Consider the following 27,969-nt stretch of genomic DNA (forward strand, 5'->3'; position numbering starts at 1 on the left):
TTGCATGCAACAAGGGTTATTTATTTGATGTTCCAGAAAAGACAAATTACAAAGTCCAGGGCATGAGAATCTTGTAACGATCCAACCATATAACTAAACAAAGTAGCTTGATGGCAGCGTGCCTAGCACAAGAAACAAAAAAGACTAGAGAATTAAAAAAACTCTTAATATATTACCCCGTTACACTTGCCCATGTACACAATTTTAAGTTGTTTGCTCGACATCACGCCACGAGTTGTCAATACTGTTGCATAGCTAGGAAGCTATAGTGCACAACAAAGACTCCAGCCGGGTGATGAGGCTTCCCATAACTCGAAAGGTGTCCAACTATTATATATGTTGGCAACATTGGGGTACCGCCAGGGGGCTGCCAACTATAGTCGGTGAAAGGTTAGGAGTTCGAGTGAAACCCCATCCGCTTCTTTCCACTTTTGCAGAGCGAACGCCGGAGTGGAGGCAACCTCCTCTCCAGCGTATGCTCCGTTAACAAAGAAAGAGGTGGGAAAAGATTCCCCTGAACTCTCAACCTTTCACCGACTATAGAAAAGCAATAAAATGCATGCCTTGCAGAGCTCAAACATCAAATAACCGAATACCGCTTCGTAAACAACAGCTCTGCTACTGTCCCAGGTAAAGGATTTCTCGGAAATTTTAAACAGCACTAACTATTTGAAGCAACGTATAAGGCTCCAAAAACAATTTTATACATAATTTGCAAACATACACCTCCAGCCTCCGAGCAGGCAGCCACGGTATTCTAGAATAAGTGCACAGGTCCGGGGATAAGGACTTGCATCCCTTTTTGCATACCTCTCAGCACCATACCCAAACATGCATAGTACACAAAGACTATACTCTGTTGCAGGTTAAGAGAAGCAGGACAAGCTACTCCCACAATTCCCCCACCCTTTCCACTTGTAACCTGCAACAGAGTATAGTATACAAAAAGGCATTTAAATAAAGAAAATCAATGTCCCACAATGCCACACTCAAACCACGTCACCAATCCTACTTTTCATTACTTCCGGTAACAGCCTCACTTTCCGAACCAAAAGTGGCACCCATCAAGTTCTTGCTTTGAGGGCGTTGGAAGTGGATGGAGCACTGCTACTGTACGTCAGAATGCAACAGCTACGTAGAGCTCTGGCCTCGACAGACCTTACCTTCTTTGGCACCGCCTATTAATAGATTAGAGATCACTCTCCGAAATCCTTAACCCTTAGAGATGGTGGCACATAGGCAGCTGAATATGTTTTGAAGAACACGGAGCACCGAGCGATGCTAGGGAACAAACTACTGGTTCGACTGAGAAAATGAAACCCGGTTTTTCAGCTCGCATTAGTAAATTACATACTGCAGAAAGCTGAAACTCGGTGAGAATCTGACGCTAGCAGTGGTGGTATAATAAGGAAGCTTGAGTACAGGCATACAAAATGTCATATTTTGATTTAATCAATATATTAGGCTTAGATGGACATCAGCTGACAGAAATTTTGCTTTTCACTCGTATCCTTTTACCTAGGTAACGTCGTGTTCCCAAGCTTTATCATTCTATCATAATCTCCTTGAGTTCCAGCTCTGAGTGATGCCTAGTTTATATACGTGGGCCGAAAAATCGGGTTTCGTTTCCTCCATCGGACCCGGCACAAATAAACGGGCTCAAACGCTGTCGACGCCCCGCCCAATGACAGACATAGCAAACCATAAACATACGCTATACTTCGACATTGTTTGGGTCTTTTCTACGCACAAATAAGCTAAACTAAGCTCGAGCTTCTTTCTGCACTCGCTCTCCACACGTGCATTAAGGTGCCTGGAACTCGTCTTCTTGCCCACACATCAAAAGTGGTCCCCCAAACGGCAACAAATGACGTCACAAAAGCCGGCGTGGCACGTTGTCCAATGTCGCGATCCTGGCGCTCGGTGCTACGAGTCCCGACAAAAATTAGCATGCGAGCATTGCTGTCGTCGCAGAGTCCCAACTCTTGGCTGCCGAGGACTCTGTGGACTGTCAAGCTGGAGAACGACCATCGGCAGAACGGACGTCTGCCATATCCAACACTGCTGCTGCTGTGATACCACCAGGATCGCACATCCGGCGACGACGCGACACTTTTACGTTGTCGGGCGGAAATAGAGGGACCACTTTCTAGGACGCGGTAAATACACCCGTCGGAGATGCGTCTCAGGCACTGTTGCAATCTCCAGAAATTCGAGGATCCATGATAAACCCCCACCAGATTGACTGCAGCACAAATCAGGCGCGGAGGAGGTCCTCGTCGTCGCTGCCGTCGAGGTCGTCGGTGTTCACCTCCACGGCCGACTGTCGGCCGCGCGCAATCACCACCACGAATGCCACCACGTAGCTCTGAAACCGTGAGCAGAGACAGAAAGGGGAATCTTTGAAAGGGTGGAACCGAGAACTCGCGCGTCGTCGGTAAAAAGTAACGTAAACTGAACGTGTACTAATTCTGCACTCTTGCGAAACACTTTGCAAAGCATGCTTAAAAGATATTTTTAGTTTACTAATCGTATTGGGAGTCCGCGACACCTAAAGGGGGTAAACCGCTCATCCTTGGCAGCTGGTTGGCGGCGCCGCCCGTGACAGCGTCCGCGTTACTTCGCATAATGAAGCGCCACCTGCTTCAACCTCCTCAACGCACCCATGGCGCCTCAGTCGCGTCTGCACCTTCTCGTGGCCGTGTTTCTCGATTTCGCTCCGGAGTAAAGGTTCGGCACCTTAACATTCGTATCCAGCGTTGCTCTGTATGCATTCTCACGTCATTTGATTCGCAGGAGTTGCATAGAGCTTGGACTCAATCGCGTCCTCTGCAGTTGTGAGCGGCAATCACAACAATGCACTATAGGCAGCAAAATGGCATCACCCAGAGGACAATCTAAAAATGGAGTGGTCTTTCGGTTCTAAGACAGTGGAGTAGGCAGAAAGAGGTTTCAAAAATAACCCCCCCCCTCCAAAAAAAAATATCTATGCCACTGCTCCAGTTTATACAAATACAGTCGAATCTCGTTAATTCAAACTCTAGGGGGACCGAAAATTTGTTTGCATAAAGGAAAGTTTGATTTATCGGGAGTTTCCTCCTGTAGAGACGCATAGGATGAAATCTGCATGTTAGTTTGAATTATCCGCACGTTTGAACTAACAAGAGTTGACTGTACAGTACTCTTAGCAAATAATGTTTCAGTTCTTAATAGTCTGTTAATGTTTGGTCAAACAAATACTAAGAGTTATAGAAATGATGTTTGAAGCAAGGTCAAGGTAAGCGCATGCTGCTTTTCTTCAATTTGCCTCCTAAATAACCAAACTCCCAACATATATATGCGATAGTTAGACAAACTTCTTGGTTCGATAATGAAACTAATTTCCTGATCTACTACAGAAGCCTTGTAACCAATTTTTCTACCCAAAACAGTGTCAAACTGGAACAAGCACAGATATGAATGAACCGGCATGTAATACTGGAAAAGGGACTACTCGAAAAACAGTGGAGAAACTCTGCAAATAGAAAGGCCCGAGTAAATAAGCCTACCGTAAAATCCCGTAAGGACGCTCTCCCCCGAAAGATTGCCCAACCTGTTTTTCTTGGCTAAATATCTGTAACATAAAAATTCCGAAACATCGCCCACCCCGATTCCCGTCGGACAAAAAGCCATGTCCGGCAGGAATTGTGCATCAACGGCGCGATCTGCGGTACTGGTGCGTCCGAGAAGCGAGTTCATAGCGGGTTCCCGCGTTTTTTCTGTCTGCGATCTGCGTGCATGTTATCGGCTCCCGTAACACGCGAGTTGTTCCCGCGTGTATATTGCATCGTGAAATGCGAATCTGCTGCGTTCGCGATCTGCGGTATTTGTTTCCGTGACTTGTGAGTTTGTATCGGATTCCCGTGTTTTTTTCCGCGATCTGCGCACACGATATCGGGTTTTGTGGCAGGCAAGACTGTAGCAGGTCCCCGCGTGTTTATTTCACCATAAAACTTGAATCTGCTACGTCTGCGATCAGTGGTATCCACTCCCGGGAGATGCGAGTTCTCGGCGGGTTTCCGCGGGTCCTCCGCAACGTGAGACGCGAATCTGCCGCATCAAACCTGCGGTATCCTTTCCCGTGACACAGTAGTTTGTAGCGAATTCCCGTATGTTTATCGCATCGTGAAACGCGAATTTGCCTTGTCAGCGATATGCGGTATCAGTTTTGCTTATCATTAATTTTCAATAAAGTTTTGCTGTGTCATCCCCAAAGATAGCCCACCCCATGTTTTTCACCATTTATCTCTTCATTTTGGGTGGGCGTTCTTACTGGATTTTATGGCACATCATTCTAGAAAATCTCCACATACAAATGCCGTTGAACTACCTATGACCCCGCACTGCAAATCTTCAATTGCAGCGAAAACACAACTGCGGCATCGTTTCGTCGGGAGCTCCTTCGAGAATGAACTTCTAAGCAGAAGGCGCCGACTCACCGCGCAGAGGAGCACGGTAGCCCAGAAGTAGCAGGCGCCGAACACCCAGGCCTTGTAGAAGAACCGCAGCAGCAGTGCGCTTGCCCGGGTCATGACGCAATCCGCTGAAGTAGAGGAGCAATTCTCAATTAAGACTGCAAGTTGGACTAGTTGGTTTTCATTCATACCGAGGTTATTCTGGCAAAAGACACAGGGACTAAAATATATGAGGCAACACAGCTCAAGGAAAAATTTCAACTAAGATTTTATTAGATGACACATATTATAAACATTGCAACCACTTTGTTCTTAACTGTAACTGATGCGACAGTTACCCACATTTTGATGGAATAAAAGTGGTAGGGAGCTTCGAAATAAAATTAGAGCACGAGATTAAGGAAGTTTTCACGATTATAACTAGAATCCTGTGTTTTTGAAGTTCATTTTTCATCAAACTCCGAGTGTGTTTTTCGGAGTTTATGTTTTGCCGAAAATTCTGATTTTATTTTATTTTTGTTTAATTCTCAATTCCCCTAAATTCTGAGTTTAATTTTGCAATGCTTCCTATTAAAAATAAATAAATAAATAAATATCCGGGTGTAAACATATGCCAGATAAAAAAATAAAACGCCCTTGTATCAATTAATGTTTCATCAGCTGCATTTGGCGTTGGCAATACTAGGTAATTTGTCCCACGACAAAAGTTGCACACGAGTGTTGCTTCAATAAATGTTGATACCTTAAAATCAAACTTGCAGAGGCAGTCGCTGAGAAGCTCGTATTCATCCATGATCCCACCAATCAACCTACCCCGCGGCCGCGCGAGGTGGGGTGGTAAAGGATAAAATAGAGAAGTTTCAACTGCCCCTCTTCCCCATTTTAATGCCATCTCTATGGTCCATTGCTCTCACTGTTACAAAAACACAACCTCTACCTCCCTTTAAAGCACAAACAGTATGGCCAAAACTAGAAACCAAAACAGTGGCTTTTGTCGTGACCAGAAAGTACAATGACCCGTTGTCCTGAATGAACCTTGTTGAGATAAAAGGTAAGACACCTCTTGACAATCGTCCATTTTTTCCCAGGACCATTGACCTAGTGCACTGATGAAGCTTAATTGTAATATACTGTCTTTCTTTTTTTTTCTTGGGGGAGGGCATTGGCTCATCAAAATTAGGAGTTTTAAGATAAATTAGAATTGATCAAAATTTCACCAGTGGGCATTTTTCGTGTTTATCCGAAAACACAAAACCCTAATTATAACATATGGAAGCATGTTTGTAGCGTGCCGCCGCTCCTCCAGTTTCGTTCTTTACACCATCCTTTTAAGCCACTGTCACGGCGCCTTTTACGCAATAAATGTCCGTTTAATTGCAAACACCTCGGTCGGGATTCGAACCTGCCACCTGGAGATCCATAGGCCGTTGCTTTTCCTCGGGGCCACATTACCGATAGTAGACTGGCTCCTTTCTAGGCTAAGGTCAAATGTGGTCTCACAATGCGACTAATCAAAACTGAGTGCGGTCAGTAAGCACTGTAGGCCGGGCAGCCTCGAGTGCTTTAGGCACCAGTAGCAGAGGAGCAACGACCCAACCGTGGGAGTGGAACCTACCCGGAGGAGCGTCGATGGTGCACGGTATAGGGCTTGGGGCTGCTGTGCTGTTCTGGTCCTGCACAAGAAGAACGTTTTCCCACCCCAGCTCAAAGTGCAATCCTTGCCGAGTCTTGCTGTTATGTACAATGAATGCATATACAGCTCAGTTTTAATATTGAACTAAAGTCACTGACAGAATGGGAACAGCAGGGTGTGCCAGCAACTGGTGAAATGCTCACTGCACTAAGGTGCCAAAGGTAAGGTACTAACCCAACAAGAATGCTTCAAAAGCGAACAAGTTGCGGACTGACCATTTCATAAAAATATATGATTGAGATGAAAAAAAAAAAGAAATGGAAACAACCCAAAATTAAAAAAATGCAAAGAAGGCTAACCCAGCAACTCGGGCTACTAGGTATTATTGTATAATTGTACTAGCACCATTTCAGCATACAACTAAACACCCATGTAGTACCCAAGCTAAAATCTTTGTCAAATATTCTCTCTTGAGAAACATAAATGAACAAGTAGAACAATAACATTTTTCTTCCTCTCGGTGCTAGGAATGAGCTGGGCAAATCCACAAATGTGCACCCATTCATTTCCAGCATTCTCAAAGATCTAAACGAGGGCTCGTCTTTCTCTCCCGGTTACTATACAAGCACATGCGTGGTGCAACTCCCTTTCACAACTAAACAGCACCTGCTCGGAGCTTTTGCAGATGGCTCGACGGAACAGACAGAAATAATACTTTGTAGTACAGTAATCCCTCGTTATAACAAAGTCAACCCTTTTACAATAAGACGGCAAAAATATTGATATAAGCGGCAGTTCGATCAAAGCTATTGAGCAAAAAAAAACAGTGCCAGCAGCCTCGAAGGTTGATGGAAGCACTGCGGAACATTATGACCGTATATTTAATCAAACAAACCTTGGTTATGAACATCTCGCGGCAGCTCTACTGAGTAAAATATAATTAAGTGGAGTTTTCCGATAATTTCATCTGGGCATCAGTTCTCCTCGAACTAATCCAGGCATCGCAAGAACGCTGTAAATGCTGCTGCACTCCACTTGGTTTGAAGCAGCTGTAGGATGTTTCGCATCTCCACATTCATTGGCGTTTCCCAAGGTGACTCTCCGACATCGCTTCGTGTTCACCTTGGTCGCACGAAAGGTCCATTATCGCAACATCCGTGGCAGGAGAAACAATGGGAACATCCACATCGACAAGCGCGAATGAATCAAAGTTCTACTCGGTGGCTTTGCCAACATGTTTTCACACACTCCCGTAGAGATGGTTGCAGCTATGAAAATCAAGCACTGGCTCGGCAAGCATGCTTGTGAGAGAAAATCTGTGTGCGAAGTAGTTGGCGACCCTTCATCTTCAGGCAGCTTTCTCCTGCATGAGCAACTTCTCGATCCCATCCAATACTAGTTGCTTGTTCTGCAAAATAGTGGACAGTGTCGAAGAGCCTATGTCTAAATGTCGAATTTATTGGCAATTTTAGACTTGGGCCGGCCACTTTTCTCCACCTCGCAGATCTAAGCGACTTTCGATAAACACTCCAAATCTCCCATACGATGCACGTGTGCGTGTAGTACGCTGCAGGTGCGCGTCAGGGGCTCCTGAAGGGATGATCTCCTCCAGGCTCCATCGCTTCATTGACCCGATTCCGACAGGGGTCGGGCAGTGTCGGCCGCGGGCGCCGCGAGTAGCGTCGGAACATGGACGCTGCTCCCTGCCTGCGTACCCGTGTCGGCGCATTGACATCGGAAGCGGTGCTCTGCCCTCCATCGCTCGTTTACTCCGCTTTCCCAGTTTGCCATTTGCCTCGGTGGAGAAGGGGGAGGGAACGCAAATGTCTCCGTGCGCCTCCGTGTAGGCTTGCATGCTTTCGGCACCGTGGCCTTCGTAATAGGTGTGGTCGGCCGCCAATACTCTTCGGATAATCTGGTTAAAAATGCATGAATTTCGGTCACACCCCATTGAACTTCGATAAAAGCGACAATTAAAAAAATGTGATTTTGTTTTAACGAGAAAGTATTGTATTTTTTAGGATTAAGCGTCAAGTAAAATTTCCGCTCAGAGTGCAAGGTATGTACCGTCCGTGACACGTCAAGAAAGCAGCGGAAGCTCAACCTCCGGCACAATATTTGCACCTTCAATAACGCTTTGGTGTCCTGGAGGCATGCGCACCCAAAACACGATGGGAAGCAACAAGTGCATGAAGACGGCAGAAGTTCCATCGCATTCTTACGCTGTCACCGACTATGGCCAACACCAGCCAGATAAAGAAGGCCATAGGGCTGAATTTGCAACGTCACCCTAAGAAGGCGAACCAGTGTTGGACACGAGCGTTGCATCAGCGTAGAAAATTCAGCACTATGGCCTCCTTATCTTGGAGGAGTTGCTATAGCATAAATTTCATCTCTAGATACCACCAAATTCTGGGTGTTGACGGCTGAATCGCATTCCCAACCAGTGTTTCTGTCCCACCCAACCCGCACTTTGCGCAAGGCCGTGCCTGTGAGAGGTAGTGCTGGCTGCCGAAGGTGGTGTACTGCGGACAGACGCTGTACAGCAGCACGTTTAGAGCCAGCACCGCAAACATGAGGCTGAGGCAGAGCAGCAGGATCCCCTGTGGCCTGGTCCTGCCGGGACGGATGCGGTACATCTGCGCAGGAAGCGTCCGCTTAGACCAACTGTGCAATAATTTATTTTATTTCAATACCCACAGGGTGTGGAGGCATTACAAAGGGGAGGGGCATGAACCAAAAATGAATTATAGGATATAAACGAGTCTAGTACAAAGATGTACTGAAAGCATGAATGGTTGAGGATAAAAAAAAATGACTGGTTATCGCAATTTGAATCAGCCGATGATACAGACACTAAAGATGTGGGAAGGTGGTTCCCTTTGGATGACGTTTTGGGAATGAGGGAGTCGATGCGGGCATTGGTGCAACAGAGATGAATTCCGACTTTGAATTGATGATCAATGAGAGGGGGTATATTCGGAGGAAGAAGGAGAAATTTACTACTTAGAGCAGGGTTGGAGTCAGAAGTTTAATAAAAACAACATAATTGAGGTATTTTGCGAAGTAACAAGAGAAGAGGAAGGGTTAGCTTTCATGGATGAGACACTGGCAGTACGATGAATAGAAAGTAAGTCGTTAGTAAAGGACAGCAGTTGAGTTTCACAATAAAGGGATTTATGAAAGTGATGTCACTCTCTAATACAGAGTTGTGGGGGTCTATTAAAAAGGACGTTGCATTTGTTACATTTAACTCGGCACTCGCTGGTGTCATCACCATTAATGCATTCGTTGACGAGCTATCTGCAGGGTAACAAACTAGTAGTTTGAGGTTGCTGGCTGATGCAGTCTCAGGGAGGGGCTGGGTATGTTATTTCTCTTTCCACTCGCACATTGTGCACCAAGGGATGCCACTCGCCGTAAGTTATGCCTTCAGCGCCGCCGGTGAAGTTCCTAAAACCCCCCTCGTCGCTGCCGCCGCCGCACGCTGAGCGTAATGGCCACCGGCTGAACGCATTTTTTTCTTCTTCTTTATACACAAAATAATTTAAAAATTTGTTTTAAATAAAAAGGTAGATCCTTCATAAATCCTTTTTAATAAAAAAAAAAGTAATCATTATCACCATTACTTAGCAATTTTTCTCCATACCGCCACCGGAAGGTAATACTTTGGCGTGCCGCCGCACCTAATTTCTGAAAGGCACACAGGTCTATTACATGGTCCTTAAGCGCTTTCAGGAGCTTTCTATGGGCTCTAAAAGCTATTTTTTAATCTTTTGTTTTTTTGTAGCACTTAAAACAAAAATTAAAAATAAGCTTTTAGAGGCTTCCGAAAGAGCGCAAGCACCACGTGACTATAGTGGCCAGTCACATGACTATAGTAGACACTTTCCCGAGGACTCCCGCAAGCGCCAACTACAAATTCGTTTTGCACCAAAAATATAGCTCTAAAAGTTGTATCTTTTTGTTGTAAATGCATAATTTCCTCTTTCCATTCAAGCTGTTTAAAAATTTTTTCCTTCGAGTATATTTTTTAAAAAGGTAGACACGGTTTACATTGCATGGGAAAACTCAATTCCAGGCAGCTTTTTACGTGGCAGTCCACAATATAACAGCAGCAAGATACAATAAGATGGTTGAGTGATTTAATACAAGTAGAACTAATATTATATTAACTATTATACAATGGGTCAAACCCACTGTATGAATATTCCACCGATGGAAAGAATAAATAAAGTGTTACTTGCTTTGAGAAAGAGAAACCAGATGCCCATTTTCCGGATGCCATACACGGTGCACATCACAAGGTACAGGACCACTCCAAAGTAGAGGACATAGTCGATGGGAAACACCTGCAAAATGCGTCAACATTTCAAACAATTCTCCTAAAATTCACACACACGCACATGCTCGATCGATCGCAGATGTCGTAAAAGTGCCAAGCTGTTGCTGGCCGTGATTTTGGTGGCATCACAGTGGCGGTGGTGGAGGCACTGCAAGTCGCTCTCCAGATCGACTGTTCATAGAAGCTTTGGCAGTCAGAAGTTCGAACACCGCGGCGACAGCGAAACTCGCATTCTCTTGTGCTTGCTTTTCTCTGGAATGTCTACAGCAAACTGCCAGGATGGCGGCATCCAACAGCGTGACACTTCGACTTTTGTGATGTCATTTGTTGACACTATGGAACTACTTTCAATGCATGGGCATAACTTACTGTAACCTTATTCGAAAGTTAAAATTGATTCTCTGAAAATTTCAAGAAAAAAATGGGGCCCGTTTCTGGTAACTGGCGCCATTCAGCTCCATGTGTTCGAGAGCTCCGTCAACCACCATTTTTCCATTAAAATTTTTAAAAAAAGTATGTGTAACTTTTAAATAAGACAACGGTTCGTTCTCAAACTTTGGCATCTGGTCCAAATCGCTAGCCCTACATTTGAGAAAACCCAGAGCGTTCAGTGATGCATGGTGAGTTTTTGAGATTACAAAAAATCCAGTACATACTTTTTGGAACATGCTGTACAGTGCGAATCAAGTGTTACAATGCTCACCTTCTGGCTCTGAACAAGAGCCATATCCAGTGGGTTGGGTAAGGATGCTTTGGGCAGGAGGTATCCCATCTTGTAGCCCAGAGAATGCAGAGCCTTGTCAATGCTGCAGGAAAAAGGCCGACAAATAAATGGATTAAATGCAGACGGCTGAACTCTTTCAATCGAGTGTCGGCTTGCGCCACCTAGCCACGAAACCCGACATTACTGCCCCCTGGGAGGTGACAGCTTCTAAAGAAGAAAAACTTTAGTTTCCATACTGGTACACAAACGGCGGAAGTGAGAAAAAAAAGCAGTACAACAGCTTGATGGAGCTCTTTGGTCCCTCGTGGTTTCATATAGCACATACAACGTCAGATTATATGCAGCAATAGCATAGAAACTCAACAGAACACATAATACAAAATAAATGTTATTGTAAGGACATATTACAACTTAAGAAATGTAATGGGAATGCATTCCTTTCATACCACTGAAACTCGCAAATTCGTTCAAGATAGAGAAAAAATAAGAAAAGACAGATTTAATCCTGTTTTGGAAGACCATGTACAACACTGCCTTTAAGATTTCAACCAGTTTCTATCACCACAAAGCACCGAACAACCGAAGGAGTGCCGCGCACCTGACCAGGAGTAGAGAGAGCCAGATGAGCAATCCGAGCAGCATGCCTCCACAACCGACGGTTATCTGGACCGGCCGGAGCAGGCAGCGCAGACGGTACGCCACAGTACCCTGCCGGTGCTCCAGACGGCGCTGGCGCTCGTCCAGCGAACGTCGCTCCTCCTCCAGTGTGAGCAGCCGCTCGGCGTCAGTTGATTGGCGGCCGCCGCCCACGCTGCCACGCAGCTGCAAGCGGAGCCCGTGCTCAAGCCACGCACTCGGCCGTCCTTGAAGGCTGGTTCATACATTTGCAATGACTTACAATGACTTACAATCTCTTACAATGAGAGAACATGCCAATGCCACCTATTCGCTAGCCGTAAAACAATTTCCGTACATAAATTTATTTTCGCGCAGCATTCTTTTCTTTTTTTTGCTGAAAACGTCTTTGACAATGTTATAAATGGCCCATTATTTGTAGATACTAAGCACATTGGATGTCGCAAATACTGCAAAACCTTAGCTCTAGAGAAAGGCAGTTCCAGGGTCCCCTCATAGACGTTCTCTCGTCGTAAGATGTTACCTGAACTCGGTCCCGAGCACATGCAAGTGTGTCAACGTGCCTTCAGATAGGCAGCAACTTAAAAATGTAGAGCCCTTCCAGTTCCCGTGAAGATGGAGGACCAGAGAAGTTATCTCTACGACGTCTAGGACAATGCCTAGAGGATGACGTCTAGGACGCCCTCAACGACAACCTCAAGGATGATGCCTAGAGGACGACGTCTAGGATAACTTCAAGGAAGACTTCTAGGATGACCCCAAGGACGACTTCTAGGACGACCTCGAGGACGACGCTTACGACGACCTCAAGGACGACGTCTAGGACGCCTTGAAGGACGTCGTCGAGGACGACCTCAAGGACAACGCCTAGAGGACGATGTCTAGCACTACCTCAAGGACGACTTGTAGGATGACCTCGAAAACGACTTTTAGGACGAACTCGAGGACAACGTCAAGGACGACATCTACGACGACCTCAAAGATGACTTCTAGGACGACTTCTAGGATGACGCCTAGAGAAATTCAAACTTTCCACTCTGGTGAAAATCAGAGTGGAAAGGCTGGAAAGGTTGCCACTATCTATGAGCGATGGCGGCAACCGGAAAACTGGCAAGCTCGTTATCTGGTTGCTGTCGTCGCTCATAGATGGGGGTAGCTGTCTGGAGTTTTGTGTCGACATTTGTTTGTCCACGGACAAAATACTAGAGAAACTAGCCCTTAACAGCTCCGCCGTAAAATTTTAACTCTGTGGAAACTAGTGATGAGCCAAACTTTTGCCAAATCGAAAGTTCAGCGCCGAATCTTGGGATTCGGCAAAGCCGAACTTTTGCAAAACTTTTCTAAAGATTCGGCAAAAATACATTGTTACCAGACTTGCATTGATGTTTTGCTTTTCCTGGCAAAAAAAAGGTTTTATCTTGTATTTTCCTTCACCTAAATTCAACATGTAATGTATATTGGCGCAGCTATTACTAAATAAGGTGATATTCTGCAAGATAATCGTATTGGTGTTGTTTTTGTGTGTTTCTGGCGATTTTAGTGACTACTTGCAGAAGTGGCGTGACAACGAGGTTGGGTAGTAGCAACGTTGGGTAGCAGCGAGTGCAGTCACGAACCACGCTATGAGAGTTTCGGTTTGGAGGCCTCATCAGTGCAAGCCTGCAAGTTTGTGCGGTGTAAATGCAAAGGCAATAACACTGCATTTTTACTTACTCTGGGAGTCACCATTTCGTGCAAAAAAATGAATGCAACAGTTACAGAGCCTTCACCAGAAAAGATAACATTATTGTCAATATGCATGTTTTTCGATTTGAGTTACTCGATGTCAGTTTTGCATGAAAGTGTGCGTTCCATATTTGCAATGTCTCGTTTTTAACCTTTAAAATGCCGGTTTCTGGTGTTAGGACACACATGGATGTTTAGGAAGGTGGGAAGAGTTAGAAATGTCGGATATGCAACGTCGAGCACAATAGTTCTGTGTTTAGTTTTATGTAGATACATGATAACCGCAAAATAACGCTAATTAAAAAGCAGTATTATTCTGTTCTAGCACAAACTTCTTGTGAGCCGAAAAAGGATTGTTATATTTGCAAGGAGTGCTTTAAAGTAATTGTGAGTCAATGCTTCAACTACCTTTTTGCATCACTAAAAAGGTCAAATGAAAATTGCATCATCCAGAATGTACCGCATCATCTGTCACCTGCGCAGTGGACTGCGTAAATTACTGGTTGATCTTCTGTTCTTCAGGCAGAAAATATTGAAGAGAACCACACTCGCAAAGGCTCACAAATGCAGTTACCGTGTTGCCTACTCCCACACCTCGCCATAGCCGCTGGTTGTTCTAGACAGTACGATGGTAACGACAAGACCGCACGGCGTCCATTTGCAATTCATGGCCCCGTCGCGTTCTTGCGCGTGCGCAGACATGTGCTGAATTTTTGCCGAATCTTTGTCAAACTTTCCTTAGAAAGTTCGGCAGATTCGGTCCATCATTAGTGGAAACAGACCGGGGCTGCCATCCAGCAGGAGAGAAGAACACCAACCTTGTTCCGTAGAGTGTCGATCTGCGCATCCAAAGAAACCAACTGGTCCGCCACGCTGCTTCGCTCCTGCGACGTGCTCAGACTGCCCGCAATCAGCCCCACTGGCAGTGCGGCGAGCCCACAGCCCTGAGGAGAAGCAGTCGGTGCACAAACACCGTGCTCGTTGCAAGGGCTCATTCATCACGGATTTGCCAACGTAGAAATATAGGGTGCGCCCGATGAACCTTACGCTGCAAAACGAGCCGGAAAAGTTGGCGCCTGCCTGCTGGAAGCTCAAACTTTCTACAAATGTGTATAGAGGTGGCGCATTTCACCTCGTGAAGATTTGAGGCGTAGCTCTTCCCATAAAAAAAACGAGAGCAATATACTTGCCAAAGTCAATGGCGGGGGATTAGCAGACGACCGAATTGGCGATGCTGTTAACTTGAAGTGCGACCTCCCGACAGGAACAGGGAGCAGATGAAGCACTGTGTTGTCTGCACGCTGCGCCTACTGGGAGATGTCGCCACGAGTTACAATATTTGCCAGCTCGGTCGTCTGCGAACGTGCTCGTCGCTGACTTTAGCAAGTTTGTTGATCTCGTTTTTTACAGAAACCAAACTATGCCTGGAAATTTCACGAGATAAAATGCGCCACCTCAATGCATATTCGGTGAAAGATTGAACTTTCGGTGTGCAGGCGCCAATTTTTCCGGCATAAAATCTACTGGGCACACCCCATATGTTATTGTGAATGTGAAATAAAAGCAAAGCTAGACCACCTACCGTGTAGAAGATCATCACGAACATGCCAACCAGCGTGAGCAAAGACACGATGAAGCTCAGGGCATCTTCTCCTCCTACGGGAGCCAAAACAAAGTCAAATAAAGGCTGTTCGAAGCCCGAAAAAACTGTGTCTTCGTAGTGAAAGTATGTTCATTGCAAAAGAACACAATGGCTGTCTTGCTACGAAGCATAAAGTCAGAGGACATGAGGTAGGCATGAAAAAGAAAATAGCTACCATGAAATTCTGTATGGACACTCGGCCTCAAAGATTGCCCACCCTGTATTTTTTACTGAATATTTGTAACATGAAAAATTCCTTGGATATCACACAATATCAGACGGGAATATCATTAACCGCGCAGCACGAGGTACTGACACTGGATGCTTAACGGCCACAAAAAACAAAGCAACAACACGAGTAAACTATTCTAACCATACAATATTTTTACAATACTTTTTAGACCTAATAATCACTCTGGATTACAATCATGGGACAAATGCTTTACCGTGGGATACAACAGTGCGGCCTCCTAAATACATAAATGCGCACCAAGTAGAAAAAAAAGCATATTCACTTTCTCTCCAAAGTTCATAACTCAAAAATAAACCAATCAAAAAAGGCTGATTGCATTAAAAGCATTAAAAGGCCACTGAAAATAATTTTTTTTTTTTTTAAACAAATTGGTTGGGATACGCGTGGCAAAAAAATTAATTTTCATGAGAAAAAAAATTTTAGAGCAATATTGACGGTGCGAGATGTGATTTGGTCTGTAGTCATCTCCTCTCCACTTGTTTTCTCTCTCAGCATTTCCGGTGCACGGAGGAGGTGGATCGGCCTCCTCTTCACGTTGAGGTGTAGACAGTCTATGACTATTCCGTGATGTCATGAACTTTGCACGCAGAATTTGAAATAAATCTATCAATTGGCTGGCGCTACATACTAATTTTTGATAAAATTTTGCTGTTGCATCCCTAAAGATAGCCTACCCCTTCTTTTTCGCCATTCATCTCTTCATCTTGGGTGGGCGTTCTTACTGGACTTTACGGTAAATACTATAAGTGTTAGCTTTATTACGTACAAAGGTGCAAATGAGGCGATGCTCTCTTATTCCTTCGAAGTGCGTCGTTTTCAGTCGAGGCACGTCGTTGTGGAGTGCGCAGGGGCAAGGACGTCCCGTCCGCGTGCCGGCACAAATTGCCGGTCATAAACAAATCTGGCTTTTTCCCGCCTAAAGGGTCTTGCTAAGCTCGCCGTCAGAAGAGAAGGAATAGTGCTGCAGCACCTTAACATGTGAGAAAATAATGTGCTCCACCGTACTGATTCCCTGATTTTCGTCACAATAAGAAACGTGTCAACTGGCACTTCTGTGCTTCGACATTTATTGGAAGTAGCTCAAACTTATAAAAAAAAAGAAAGATTAAAGAACTGGTTCACAATAAATGCATGCACTTGACGAGCGAGAGAGCGCCGCTACCGTAATATCCCGAGTCGTCACCCATCCTTGAGCCATCGCCCACCCACTTTTGGGGCAAATATTGATTCCCAAAAAAACACCTAGTGATCGCCCACTCCTACAAATACCCCAATGCGGACTCCACGATCTGCAAACATTCACCTCACCCGAATGACGCGGCTGCAGACCTTACAGTTGGAGGACGTCCGTGACAGAGTAAAAAGAAGGAGGGAAAGACACTCCTTTTTGTTTACGCATTTCCTCCCCCATTTCTGTGAACCCGAAGTCGTAGTACATGGATGAGAAAGTAAAATGATAGAGAGATAACAGAATGAAACTTTGTTTTGCTTAGAAAAAAGTTTGTTCGGATAAAAATACAAAGTTGGAAAGATAACACAAGCAGAAACTATTCAGGGATCTTGAGGTCAGCGAGCGCTCCATGTTTTGGAATGTAACCACGGAGTGCAAGGTCAAAGTATGTCTCCACCGAAAGGTCACCGCAAACCCGCTCCTTCTCCCGAAACGTCGCGACCACCGTTGGTAAGGTTTTGTAACGTTTAAGACAAAGCCAACGGGTAAATAAAGATTTGCTGGAACGCCACTCACAGACGTTTCTAGAGGGTCTTATTTCGAGCTCCGTGTTCGTGGTGCTATCCACGCCCTTCAGCAACGCCGGCTCAACCCACATTGTTAGCACCCAGTGCACGGAGAAACGCATGTATGCACCAAACAAGAAAGTTGCGCAAGAGTATGCTACTTGCAATTAACAATTGGCACCCAACTTGGCCCGACGCCAAAGTGTCTGCCCAATGCAATCCCCGGCTTTCCCGCTTCCCCAGCATTGCTCTTCGTCGCTTTTTTCGTCCGCTCGCTTGCTCGCTGGTTGCACATGGTTGGTTTTTATATTTTCTCGTTGATTTTTTCTTTTTATTAACGAAGAGAACATGGCGGTGTTGGAAACATGCTTTCATAGAACAAACGTTTGCACTGTATGCCGATTGGCAGTGTTCGTCGCCCGTATGCAAGCAACAAACTTTGTGATAGTAAAACATTCTTTCATGAACATTTCTTGCATAAAACAATGAAACTAATCAAAGTTTCGAGTTTAATGTATCTTTTGTGGAGCCACACTAGATACATACAAAAAAATGGGCCTTTTTTTCTTTTAGCTTTTTACACACTTTTTGTGCTTGCCCACCGAGACATGGCCCACCCCGCTTTTTTTTATGAATTTCAGGCGGCAGGAAGGTGGCTGATATCTCGGGATATTACGGTAAAAGTTTCTGATTTGGCCTCGAGGTCGGCGCTAAAAACTGAACAACAAAAGAAGTCTCACTGTTTGCAGACAGCTCGTGAACCAGGAATTCTATCTTTTCCCATTCCGTGCTGTTTTGGGGTGGCGTTGTGTGCATCGGGATCACCGCCCTAAAAACAATGTGGAAAAAAAAAAAAGTTGCACTACGACTGAAGCATGGCTCACATTCACGAGGCAATGTGATTTCCTCCCGGGGCTTGACGGCAAGCAAAGAGGAATCTGCCGCCGGAAAATGAGGCCAAGTAAATAAGCCAAGCTGCAGCCCGTTGATGGAAGATTGCGCATCCACGAGAGAATGACGGCACAGGACTTGCAAGGTACAGGGAGCGGCCAGAAGAACCGGCATGTTTTGGCACGCCTTACAAAATCTGTATTCCAGACGTACAATCAACAACAATACGAAAGACCCACGTGACTAAACAGTCTCAGGGGGCCTTGCTTAATTCGCTTTGGCCAGGTCCATATTGATTGCGGTGAGAAAATGAACACATAATTGTTCTCTTACCTCTCTAGAAATAAAGAGCCTCTGGCCAAAGCGGGCCTAGAAGCCACGCATAAGCTTTCCAGACAAATGGATCTTTCATATTGCGAGAAACTGTACATACCTGGAACTGGGGACATGAACAAAATATTAGAAAAAAGTTTTATGCCTCTTTTATTAAAAGCTTAGTCCAGACATAGCAAAATCTTAAGAAATAAAGCAAGAACAGCAGCCGTGCACTTTCTACGTCCTACACTATCTTCATCATGGTCTGCACACCGGTTTGCAAGCTCGCTTCCAGGTGACTTGCTGAATGCAAAAATGCAAAGCCATACTAGAGGCTGGCAATGAGCAGAATCCTCACCCTTCATGTTTAAGATTTCGCTCAGAACAGGCAACAAAATATCCTGTTACTGAGTGGTGTCAGCACACATAATACAGTAATCCCTCGTTATAACGAAATCCCTTTTTTCGAATTATCGCTTTTATCGAAGTTCAACGTGGTCCCAACCGAAATGCACGCACTTTGAACAGGATTATTTGAATTGTACCGGAGGCCGACCATGCTTATTATGAAGGCCGTGGTGCTGAAACTAATTACAACTGGGACCAGTTGGATCCCAGTTGAAAATTTTCGCCAAAGTGTACATCCGAGTTGAGCTCTAAAAAAATAGACAAAAGAGCTTTTTCTGGAAAATGATGTTTGACGTTTGCAAGGCAGGCAAAATGTGCTGGTCCTTACCACCACTTCCTCTATAAAGAGGCCCCCCCCCCCCCCCAGTCAGATATGCAACAAATCTGTTGCCACTGAAGTATGCCACGGAATAACTTGGCTGCACACCAATGGAACCTGCACATAACCCCTCTAATGTAATTGGCAACACCTGAGCCCGTTTCGTCTGGGATTTTAAAATTCATTTGATGTATTTCTAACACAATGCCAGCCACAAGGTAAATTAGAAGTAAACGCAACCTCGAGTATTAAAAATATTATTGAGAAAAGCAGACACATTTACACTGTTTGTGGCATTCGTTGATGGACGTTTCATTCATCGACACATAAAGGTTTATAGAGTCTGGGATAAAGCAACGAGGCACTACACACATACATCAACTTGACAACTGCTCAGTCCATCAATATCAATCGAGCGACTATATTTCTCCCTCCAATGAAGACAAACCAGTCCTAACACAAAACTGTCCTGCAAACTACAGACAGGCCGTGTGAATCTACTGCCTCGTTCGTACCACTTCGGGGCCTGGTATGCGTCTCTGACCGATGTGTTTTGCATCCTATTCCATCCATGCATCGAAAGTGGTCTCGAAGCGACAACAAATGACATCGCAAAAGCTGGAGTGTCGTGCTGGCGGATATTGCAATCTCAACAGTTGGGCGTAGAAGTTCCGAGAAAAAAGTGTCAGAGACACGTTCAAGGCGGTGGAATATCACCGGAGACCCGACGCTTCTGTCGGCGTGGTGAGGACACTCACCCAAGGGTGAGCAGCACGGTGGCCACCAGGAGAAAGATGCTGGTATACTTGAAGGCGGTGCAGGCACGCTGCGGAGCAAGAACATCGCTGTGGTCACCAACGGCGCAAAAACAGCGGAGCGTGTCTTTTGATTGCTCGCCATCCGCCATGCTTTGGCTGCATGCACTCGAGGTGCACGAGACGTTGAAGCATTGTGGAAGGTAAGAAGCTCACGCTAGAGGCGGGAGGACTCAAGCTCTTCCCTGACATTCTCACCTTGTTGATGACCGTGTGCTTGTTGCTTGGTGCGCACAATTGCTCATATTTTTTTAATTGTATTACCTCTACTGCGTCACTCTCTATCGAATGTGCTCAAAGACGGTTTATAGGTATTGCCTACGACAGATATTTTGCGGGGCAAATGCCACTGCAGCTATGACAGATTAATTCGGAAACTAGGATTATTTTCTTTGTTTAATAGACATTCTTTACACAATTTATTATTTTTACATAATTGGTTGTCGACGCAGCTACTGATTCATTGCTGGTTTCAAGAACTATTTTCTTTCATGCCTTTTATCAATTTAGTTGCTCCAGATGCCTTTTTTTATTCCTCAGTTTTGTTCCATAGATCACCAATTACAAGAATGCAACTCGAATATACTAATGAGCTAGGCCAATCTGCAAGAGGCAATTTTTTGTGACACAAATACTTTTCGACAAACAAATGAGCTACTTGTGTGAGCTCTATTATGTTTTGCTCGTCTTTTTTTCGGCCTTGTACGTGTTTCTTTTTTCTATTTTTACAACAGTGTACCATGTTTTAGGCTTAGTGCTGTCTGTGGACACATCAAAATAAAGATAACTATAGAAGGGGTTCTCAAGCACCTCGAGGAACCCTGACCCAGATTGACTGATAGCCGAGGAACCACAAACAATAAACTTACTAAAAAGTGTTTAGTTCACAATCAAGCATAGGCAGGTGGCTTAGATCTACTAAAATACAGCTTAAACTGGGAAAACACCTCACTCAGTGGCAAAACCTTTGACTTCGGAATTCAGTATGACTTTAGGATTTACCTCTCCAACACAACTCCCCTCCACCCTTACTCTCGAGTGCATCTCAGACAAACCCATTCAAGTTCAAGGGTCAACAGTCGTTAGCACACTGGCAAACCCCACTCCGTTCACCACTTTTAATGCCACAACGTGTGCGCGATGCTCAACGAGGACGAACGGCTCATAACACGATCCAACCTCGGTGACATTTTCCCGGTCTATATGTTTTACTGGCTGTTACGTCCACAATTATGCGCAATATTTACATTGCTACTTTCGTTTTGAGTTAGGAGCGATCCTGAAATGGTGCTTCTATTTTGAGACATCGACCCCAAAATAGAAGCATGTGACCGAGTCACTTGAGAGTCGTGCAACGTAAATATATTGCCTCAATTTGTTACTTTTATTCTCGGGAACAACTTTTTTTCCAACATACGTGTCGCACACACACACAAAAATATCTTTTCTGGGAGTGGGCGTCCCTTAAAGGGGCCGTGCAACAACATTAAGTAGCAATGTTTCTCACTTTCTACAAGCTTACTGGCACTAGTGGGACACAAGTGTACTCACACACAGTGGCACTGACCAAGAAGCTTCTTTGATGTGCGTAATTGCAGACGTTTTCTTTCAGTCGCTTCTTCACAAAACTTGACAACAATGTTATGAAGATTGCAATGTTAACAATGTGAACCCCAGGATTTTGAGGTCGAGCTTCGCCGTTCCCCCGATGAGAATACTTAGATGCGGCTCCCACATGGGACACGAACGCGGCGAAAGTTCTCAATTCGGGCACGTGACAATGAATGCCTCGACAAGCATTCAGGTCGTGGCTCCTGCCCAATCGCCGGAATGACGGGGATTGCCGAACCTTAACAACACGAGGAACATGGCACATGCTAGGTGCTTTTGCAAACCCCAGCGCGTGGTTACAATAAATAATGGTGGCATATAATCGGCTCCTGGTCACATGGTCGCTTGTTCCGGTTGTGTGTTGAAGGTGTGTGTGCCGCTCGTTTTTCTTAGTTTTTTTGCAACTGCCCCCGCATAAAAAAGAACTGTTGCGCGATTAACAGGTTATGAATATCAAAGAACAATACTAAGCTGTATGTACTGAAAGTACGAAAATTCTTATAATTGACTGCAAGGACTGCCCGACCTCGACCCACTCACCGTGCCGGCGCTGCTCTCCAGAACGTCATCTTTCTCTTCCGAGAAGAAGTAGGCAAAGGGCAGCACAAGGAAGCCCAAGACCAACAGCAGCCCGTACAGCACTGCGCCAGAGCATTGCAATCGGAGGACATCGGGACGGAAATGATGCGGCAGCAAGTGGGGCCAAGCGGCAGAAATGAGACACACGACCATGACACAACATCCATCTCTCTATCTATTTTGCAAGATTTGTGCGGCATCTTGCGGACAGCTCGTGAACCAGCAGTACAAGTCTGACTGCGTTTCATCAAGGCCCGTTCACACACTCGAGTTCGCTTAGGACCGAGTTGTCGTGATCTTATCAGACAAGAGAATGCATGGGTAACCTGGTGCCATCTATGAGGTGACCCTGGAACTGTATTTCACTATAACATAGGTTTTTCAGGAACTTGTGAGATCAAATGTATGTACTATTCATCAGAAATGATTGTTTATAGCATTGTCAAAAGTTTTTCGAGCCAAAAAAAGAAAGAGTGATTCGTAAAAGCAATCGGAAATAAACGGAAAGTGTTCTGCAGCTACCGATAGATGGCGCCAGTGTGTTCTGTCGTCGCAAGAGATTTTAGGAGGTTTTAAGGCACACTGTCGTAAGCAGTCGCAACTGTGTAAACCAACCTTTAGGCCTTCCATGTACAAGTACTCGTGTAAACTGGGTCGGTTGCGAGGCTATGTTCTTGTGCATGTGCGCTTGGTAGTGATGCACCAATATTGCGAGATTGTGTGTAGTCTCTGCATTTTGGATGTTTACTGCACATTCTTCGATTTTCGTGCACGGCTTCTAGCCACTCGCTACGATCCAATTGGCCGATTTCACTACTCTAGTAAACTCGTAGAGCGTGTACGAAGTAAACTTGAACTTTTGACCAAACTAGAATGGCTTTATTCGTGCTACATTTCTGCGTTACCCCGCAACAACATTCCCTAGACAACTTCAAAATTAAGGGCCTAACGAGCGGAACCAATTATCGTAATTGTAAAACTTCACGGGCCTGTTCGCAAGTGACAAGTTGCCCGGTTCGCCGTTACAAGTCGGTAATTTAACCTCAGCAGAAAGTCCTTCATTTTATTTTTCTAAAATACTCCCATTCTCAAAAGTGGGTTTTTATAAAAATGAACGAGAAAAAAAAGCAGACGACTCACCGTAGTAGGCAGTCAGCACCGTGGTCTCAATGGACTCCCGAGCGGTGCCATTCACTGCCCAGTCCTGCAAGCGTCGTCGAGACAATGGCCGCTCGCATTACAGCACACACCATAATCGCCAGTTTAGTTTGTGCAACAATCGTTGTGGCATAATTTATTTCACCATCCTGAACACTTTGCTCAGGTACTACCCGTCTCTTCAAAATAGAGCAAACACTGTTTTTAAGAAAAGACTGAAAGAACTTCTCAAATTTAATTTCACAGCTGCATTATGTGGCAGTGGTATATTTCAGGCGATAAACTCACCAGGTTCTATCGGGAGCCAATTTTTTCTCACTGCACAAGTCAAGTTAACATTGAATAAATCCAAGGTACCCGTGGTGTCACGTCGAATGGCGAGGGATGGGTCGACAGGAATGTCACACCTTCACGCACACTTTTATTTCAATGGAAGTTTTGTTTAAGTAATTTCAGCGAAATGTTGCACAACATATTTTGAGGCAGAAGGTTTTTAGAGCGCAGCTCTTAGGTGCCCGTTTCCGGCTTGAGCGGCGTAACCGGGCGGTGCATTACGGGACCTTTCCCACGATGCAACGTGAGGGGAGGAGGAGGATGAGGAGGAAGGAGGAGGGAGCAGGAGCGGGAAAAGAAAGGAAGAGGGGAGGGGGAGGGATGAGGAGGAGGAGAGGAGGAAGGGGGAGGAGCTTGAAGAATGAGGAGAGGAAGATGAGGTGAAGGAGGAGGAGGCAAGGACGAGGAGGAACAGAAGGGAGGAGGGGAGGAGTAGCAGGGAAGATGAGGAGGTGAGGAGGAGGGTGGAGGGGTATACCCTTCCCTCCTCATCCTCAAGAGCTGCGCTCTAATTCGGCATTACAAGGTGTTGTAAATATTTTTCATATTTCTTTTTTTTTTTAGAGGAAATGCAGATCAATATTTTTGAAAGCCTTCCTGCAGACTCCTAGGAAGCAAATGACACAATCTTAAAAAAAAGATGGACTTAGCCGTGTTCAGTGCCCCTTAATGTTCAGCTTCAACGTACGACAGAACGCAGCGAAGGACAGGAGTCATCGGAACACTTATTAGGACGCGGTAAAAGCGCCAGTTCCAGACACCACGGTGAAACGGAGCGAGGCAAAGTTCTCGCTCTCATTTGCGAGCAAATGCAGCCTTGCCTTGAAGTTTCCCTGTGCGTCCTTCATGAAGGACACAAGGAACACGTCCACTGGCAGCAGCGCAGAGGAGAGCAGCGACGCAGCGAGGGCGAGCACCCCGGCCACCGACGCTAGGAGGTCGCGCTCCCGCTTGTGTGACAGGTGGTGCACGTACAGCCCGCTCAAGGTCACGCACAGCTGGGAGTGGAGGCATCGTACATCTAGGACACTTTTCATAGAAATGCCCCAAGGAGGCACCATTACACTTTACGTCCCTGCTAACTTCAAAATAAATTGGAGGAGAAACAATCTCCACCATAACATTGCTCTTTGCGACGTCCCTAACAGATTTTACCTCCAATTCCAATTCTACTAGCACCTATCTCAAGGATAGGGTAGCGAGAAATTTGTTGGGGAGCTTTGGAAAACTCCTATAAGATGACCGATCTCGCAGAACATGCTTAATAATGCGGAAGAAGGAACTTGCTACATCTCCAACTTTCTCGTTTCCGTGGCACTTGAAACGTCCTATAAATTGTGGCATAAAGAAGCTTAAAACGCCTAACAAAACAGAGTGACCGGAAGTCACCTGGGACGCAAGAGACTGCTTTTGTTTTGTAAACACAAGAAGGGTAATGCAGCCAAGGGTATGGACAAGCATACCCTCTACCATTCTGAGCACTCATTCAAGTTGCACATGCACTCTCCTCCTCTTCTTGAACACTCCAAGAAAAGTTGTCCCTGACTATAGAAACTATAGTGTTGTTACACTAGACTAAAGTGAAAGAGAGAGAGAGCTGCAGTGCCCCCCCCCCTTTCCCTTTCCAAGACGACATTGTGAGACCACAAACCAATGACGACAGAAGTGAACGAAATACAGCCAAAACCACCTAGAATAAAAGCACACACACTAGAATTTTGCTGTCATCACAGAGAGATCGAGCGCAGACAGTGATTAGACACCAGCACTGGGTCGGGGTCTGGCGAGGCCTCATGCCCAATCAATGTATCAAAGGATGGCCGGCCTAGGGTGACAATGTCCCCTTGGAGGTAAAGGAGGCCAATCACAGGCCTCGATTATTCTAGGTTATGTTGGCACAGCGCTGTCCTGTGTGCCTGACGACTGCGGCCCAACCATGCAATAAACATTTGCTAACACGCTCAAAAGATACGGCGGAAAGAGGATGCACTCTGTCCGTTTCTGCTGCCTCACAACGTCCTTTCATAAGCAAAATCAAATTTTCGTGCCCAACTTTTGGTTTCGGTAACCGGAAGTCTAGAAATGTTGGCATCCTACCCAAAAGGCCATTTTCACAGGCTCTGTATTGTTCACCATTTTTCGCCGATGAATTGTCTGATGCGTGCACGGTGCGAGCAGTCCAAGTATTTATTAGATGCCGGAAAATATGTAATGCACAGAAACGTATACGTGTCATTGCGCTGACATGAAACAACAAAATGGCGGATTGACGTCGTGTGAAAACAACCTATACCACATAGAAGACAAGGCCTTTCTCCCCACCAAACGTCATCACTGTTGGGTCCACGAAGCGCCACCAAGCTTGCATTAGCATCTCTGCCAGTGCATCTTTCAGAGGTCCTATCTCTACCACTAATGCAGCATCCTTACAGAGTCTGAGCCACGGTGCAAGATGTATATATAGGCGTGTACACCGTGCCATGCTACATAAAACTTTGGCACTTGCACGCTATGCATGTTGCTTTGACACTGCTTCGTCACTGACCCAAGTTTCGTGCCTCAACGGCAGCAATGACGTTTTATAAACGTGTTGAAATAAAGTGATCTCAGACGCAGTGTTCAAGCCATCAATCACAGCAGATGTTCTGAGTGCGGAAAGAGTGTGCACCCGGGGGTGCCATGGGAACGAGACACCTTTTTTAAGTTGTGTTCGTGCTTTTTTTTTTTTTTTTTCTCAGTTGTGCTTTTTGAACGGCAAGACGCTGTGGGCTGAGGCTATTCGGGTACTTTATCTGGTCGATCGCTTCGCAGCCTTTGCCGTCCTGTGTGTCCTCACACATATACTGCATATCTTGCACCGTGGTCAATGCATGGTCTATTTCGTTTTTCCTCCCTTAACAACAAGCACAATGCTGTTTTTAAAGATGGGAAATGAAAATCTACACGACAATCAAAGCCCGCGCTTGTCACCTACTAAGAGAGGCCCACAAGAGACTGTAGAAGTTAAACTTAAAGAATACGTAACCATCGGCACTTTGGAGCAGCTCTTCTTCCGCTTGTCCAGAATTCTGAGCTGTTGATTGCCATTAGTGAAATTACTTTGCCTTCAGTTTGAGTTAAAACGCCCTGGTCCCGATGGATGGATGATGGATGGATGAATACGGCTGAGCCCTTTGGATCGGGCGGTAGCTTACGCCACCTAGCCATTTTGTTTTACCATTTAAGCTTAGAATATTTAAATGTGAAATCTATATTCACTCCGCAGTGCAAAGAAAGTGAGGCTATGAAACCCCCTTGCCATCAGTGGATAAGAAAATACCTAGTTTTCTCTCGATTTCTGCCACCATTCACTTAATCTTTGCTTGGTAATCTCTACAGTCTTGAAATCCACTCTCCCTTCGCTGTCTCTAAAACCCAATGACTTTATTAAATCTATGTTGTCTTCGGTAGGCATAGGGTGAAGCCCTTTACAGTAGAGTATCAAGTGCTCAGCCGTCTCGTCCTCCTCTCCACAAGCAGTGCACACTGTATCAATTTCCTGGTACTTCACTCTGTATGTTCTGGTTCGCAGAACACCCGTTCTTGCCTCAAACAGCAATGAGCTTCCCCTAGAATTGTCATAAATGCTTTCTTTGGCAATAACTCTTTTGTTTAATCTATAGCTTTCCAGAGCCGTCTTTGTCTGCATTCCCTCTAGCCACCAATCTCTTTCTGTGGCCTTAACTTTCTTCTTAACTGAGACTTGCTCTTCCGTATCTTCGCTATAGCCCAAAAACTTTCCTCTTAATTTCCTAGTGCGCTGTCTCCACTTTGTGTCTACACTCCTCATGTATAAATAGCTGAAAACCTTTCGTGCCCATTGCTCCCCGTCCATTTGCCTCAACCTATCCTCAAATTCTACCTTGCTCACCGCTTCTTAGTTCGTCAGAGGCCTCTCCTGGCAAAGTAGCACCGAAACACCAAGCATTTCATCATCAAACAGAAACTGACGCTATTTTTTTAATATAATATCCTGCCTTGACTCGGTTCACTGAAACAAGACCGGCTAGCGGCCATCGTCTTGAGACAGTGAAGCCAAAATCAGCCTCCACAAATGTTTCCGCGACGATTGAAATTTAAACTACCGGTGACCTAAACGAAGTCTGCTCTCAATGCAACATAAACAGTTTGGAAAACCAGTTCATTAATTTTGAGAGATGAATGGTCGATACGTTACCCCCAAAGCTATCGTGAAAGGGATCCATCCTGCGAAAGCAACTTCGGCTGGGATCGCCATGTTCACAATCGTAAACAAGAAGTCACGTGTCACATGGCTTGGCACCTCCTTGTTGGCACCAGTGAAGTCAGCTGGTGCCAAGACGCAAAGAAAACAACATAAGAATAACCATTAT

General features: G+C 45.3%; 1 protein-coding gene across 1 annotated transcript; it reads right to left on the reverse strand.

Annotated features, from left to right (window-relative positions):
• LOC8034692 (probable lysosomal cobalamin transporter) lies at window positions 1-27,879 on the reverse strand. The gene is made up of 15 exons (XM_029979318.4): window positions 27,795-27,879; window positions 24,400-24,576; window positions 23,228-23,291; window positions 22,049-22,149; window positions 19,841-19,908; window positions 17,890-17,978; window positions 15,100-15,173; window positions 14,336-14,461; window positions 11,755-11,978; window positions 11,136-11,238; window positions 10,335-10,439; window positions 8,577-8,726; window positions 6,070-6,127; window positions 4,479-4,582; window positions 1-2,368 (listed from the first exon to the last, which is right to left on the reverse strand). The coding sequence occupies exons 1-15, from the start codon at window positions 27,852-27,854 to the stop codon at window positions 2,258-2,260; spliced, it is 1,614 nt and encodes a 537-aa protein (XP_029835178.3). The 5' UTR covers window positions 27,855-27,879; the 3' UTR covers window positions 1-2,257.
• Between the last annotated feature and the right edge of the window lie 90 nt (window positions 27,880-27,969).

This window comes from Ixodes scapularis, unplaced genomic scaffold (assembly GCF_016920785.2).
Source record: "Ixodes scapularis isolate PalLabHiFi unplaced genomic scaffold, ASM1692078v2 PGA_scaffold8__174_contigs__length_109621045, whole genome shotgun sequence".
Classification (NCBI taxonomy): Eukaryota; Metazoa; Arthropoda; class Arachnida; order Ixodida; family Ixodidae; genus Ixodes; species Ixodes scapularis.

Bases quoted from the DNA above. Each gene is read 5' to 3' on its own strand.
- LOC8034692 (XM_029979318.4), bottom strand. From the start codon at position 27,854: ATGGCGATCCCAGCCGAAGTTGCTTTCGCAGGATGGATCCCTTTCACG. The intron at 14,462-15,099 runs GTAGGTGGTCTA...GCTTCTCCTCAG, and splicing joins TCGTGATGATCTTCTACACG to GGCTGTGGGCTCGCCGCACT. The intron at 11,239-11,754 runs GTGCGCGGCACT...TTTTTCCTGCAG, and splicing joins CTCTCTCTACTCCTGGTCAG to CATTGACAAGGCTCTGCATT.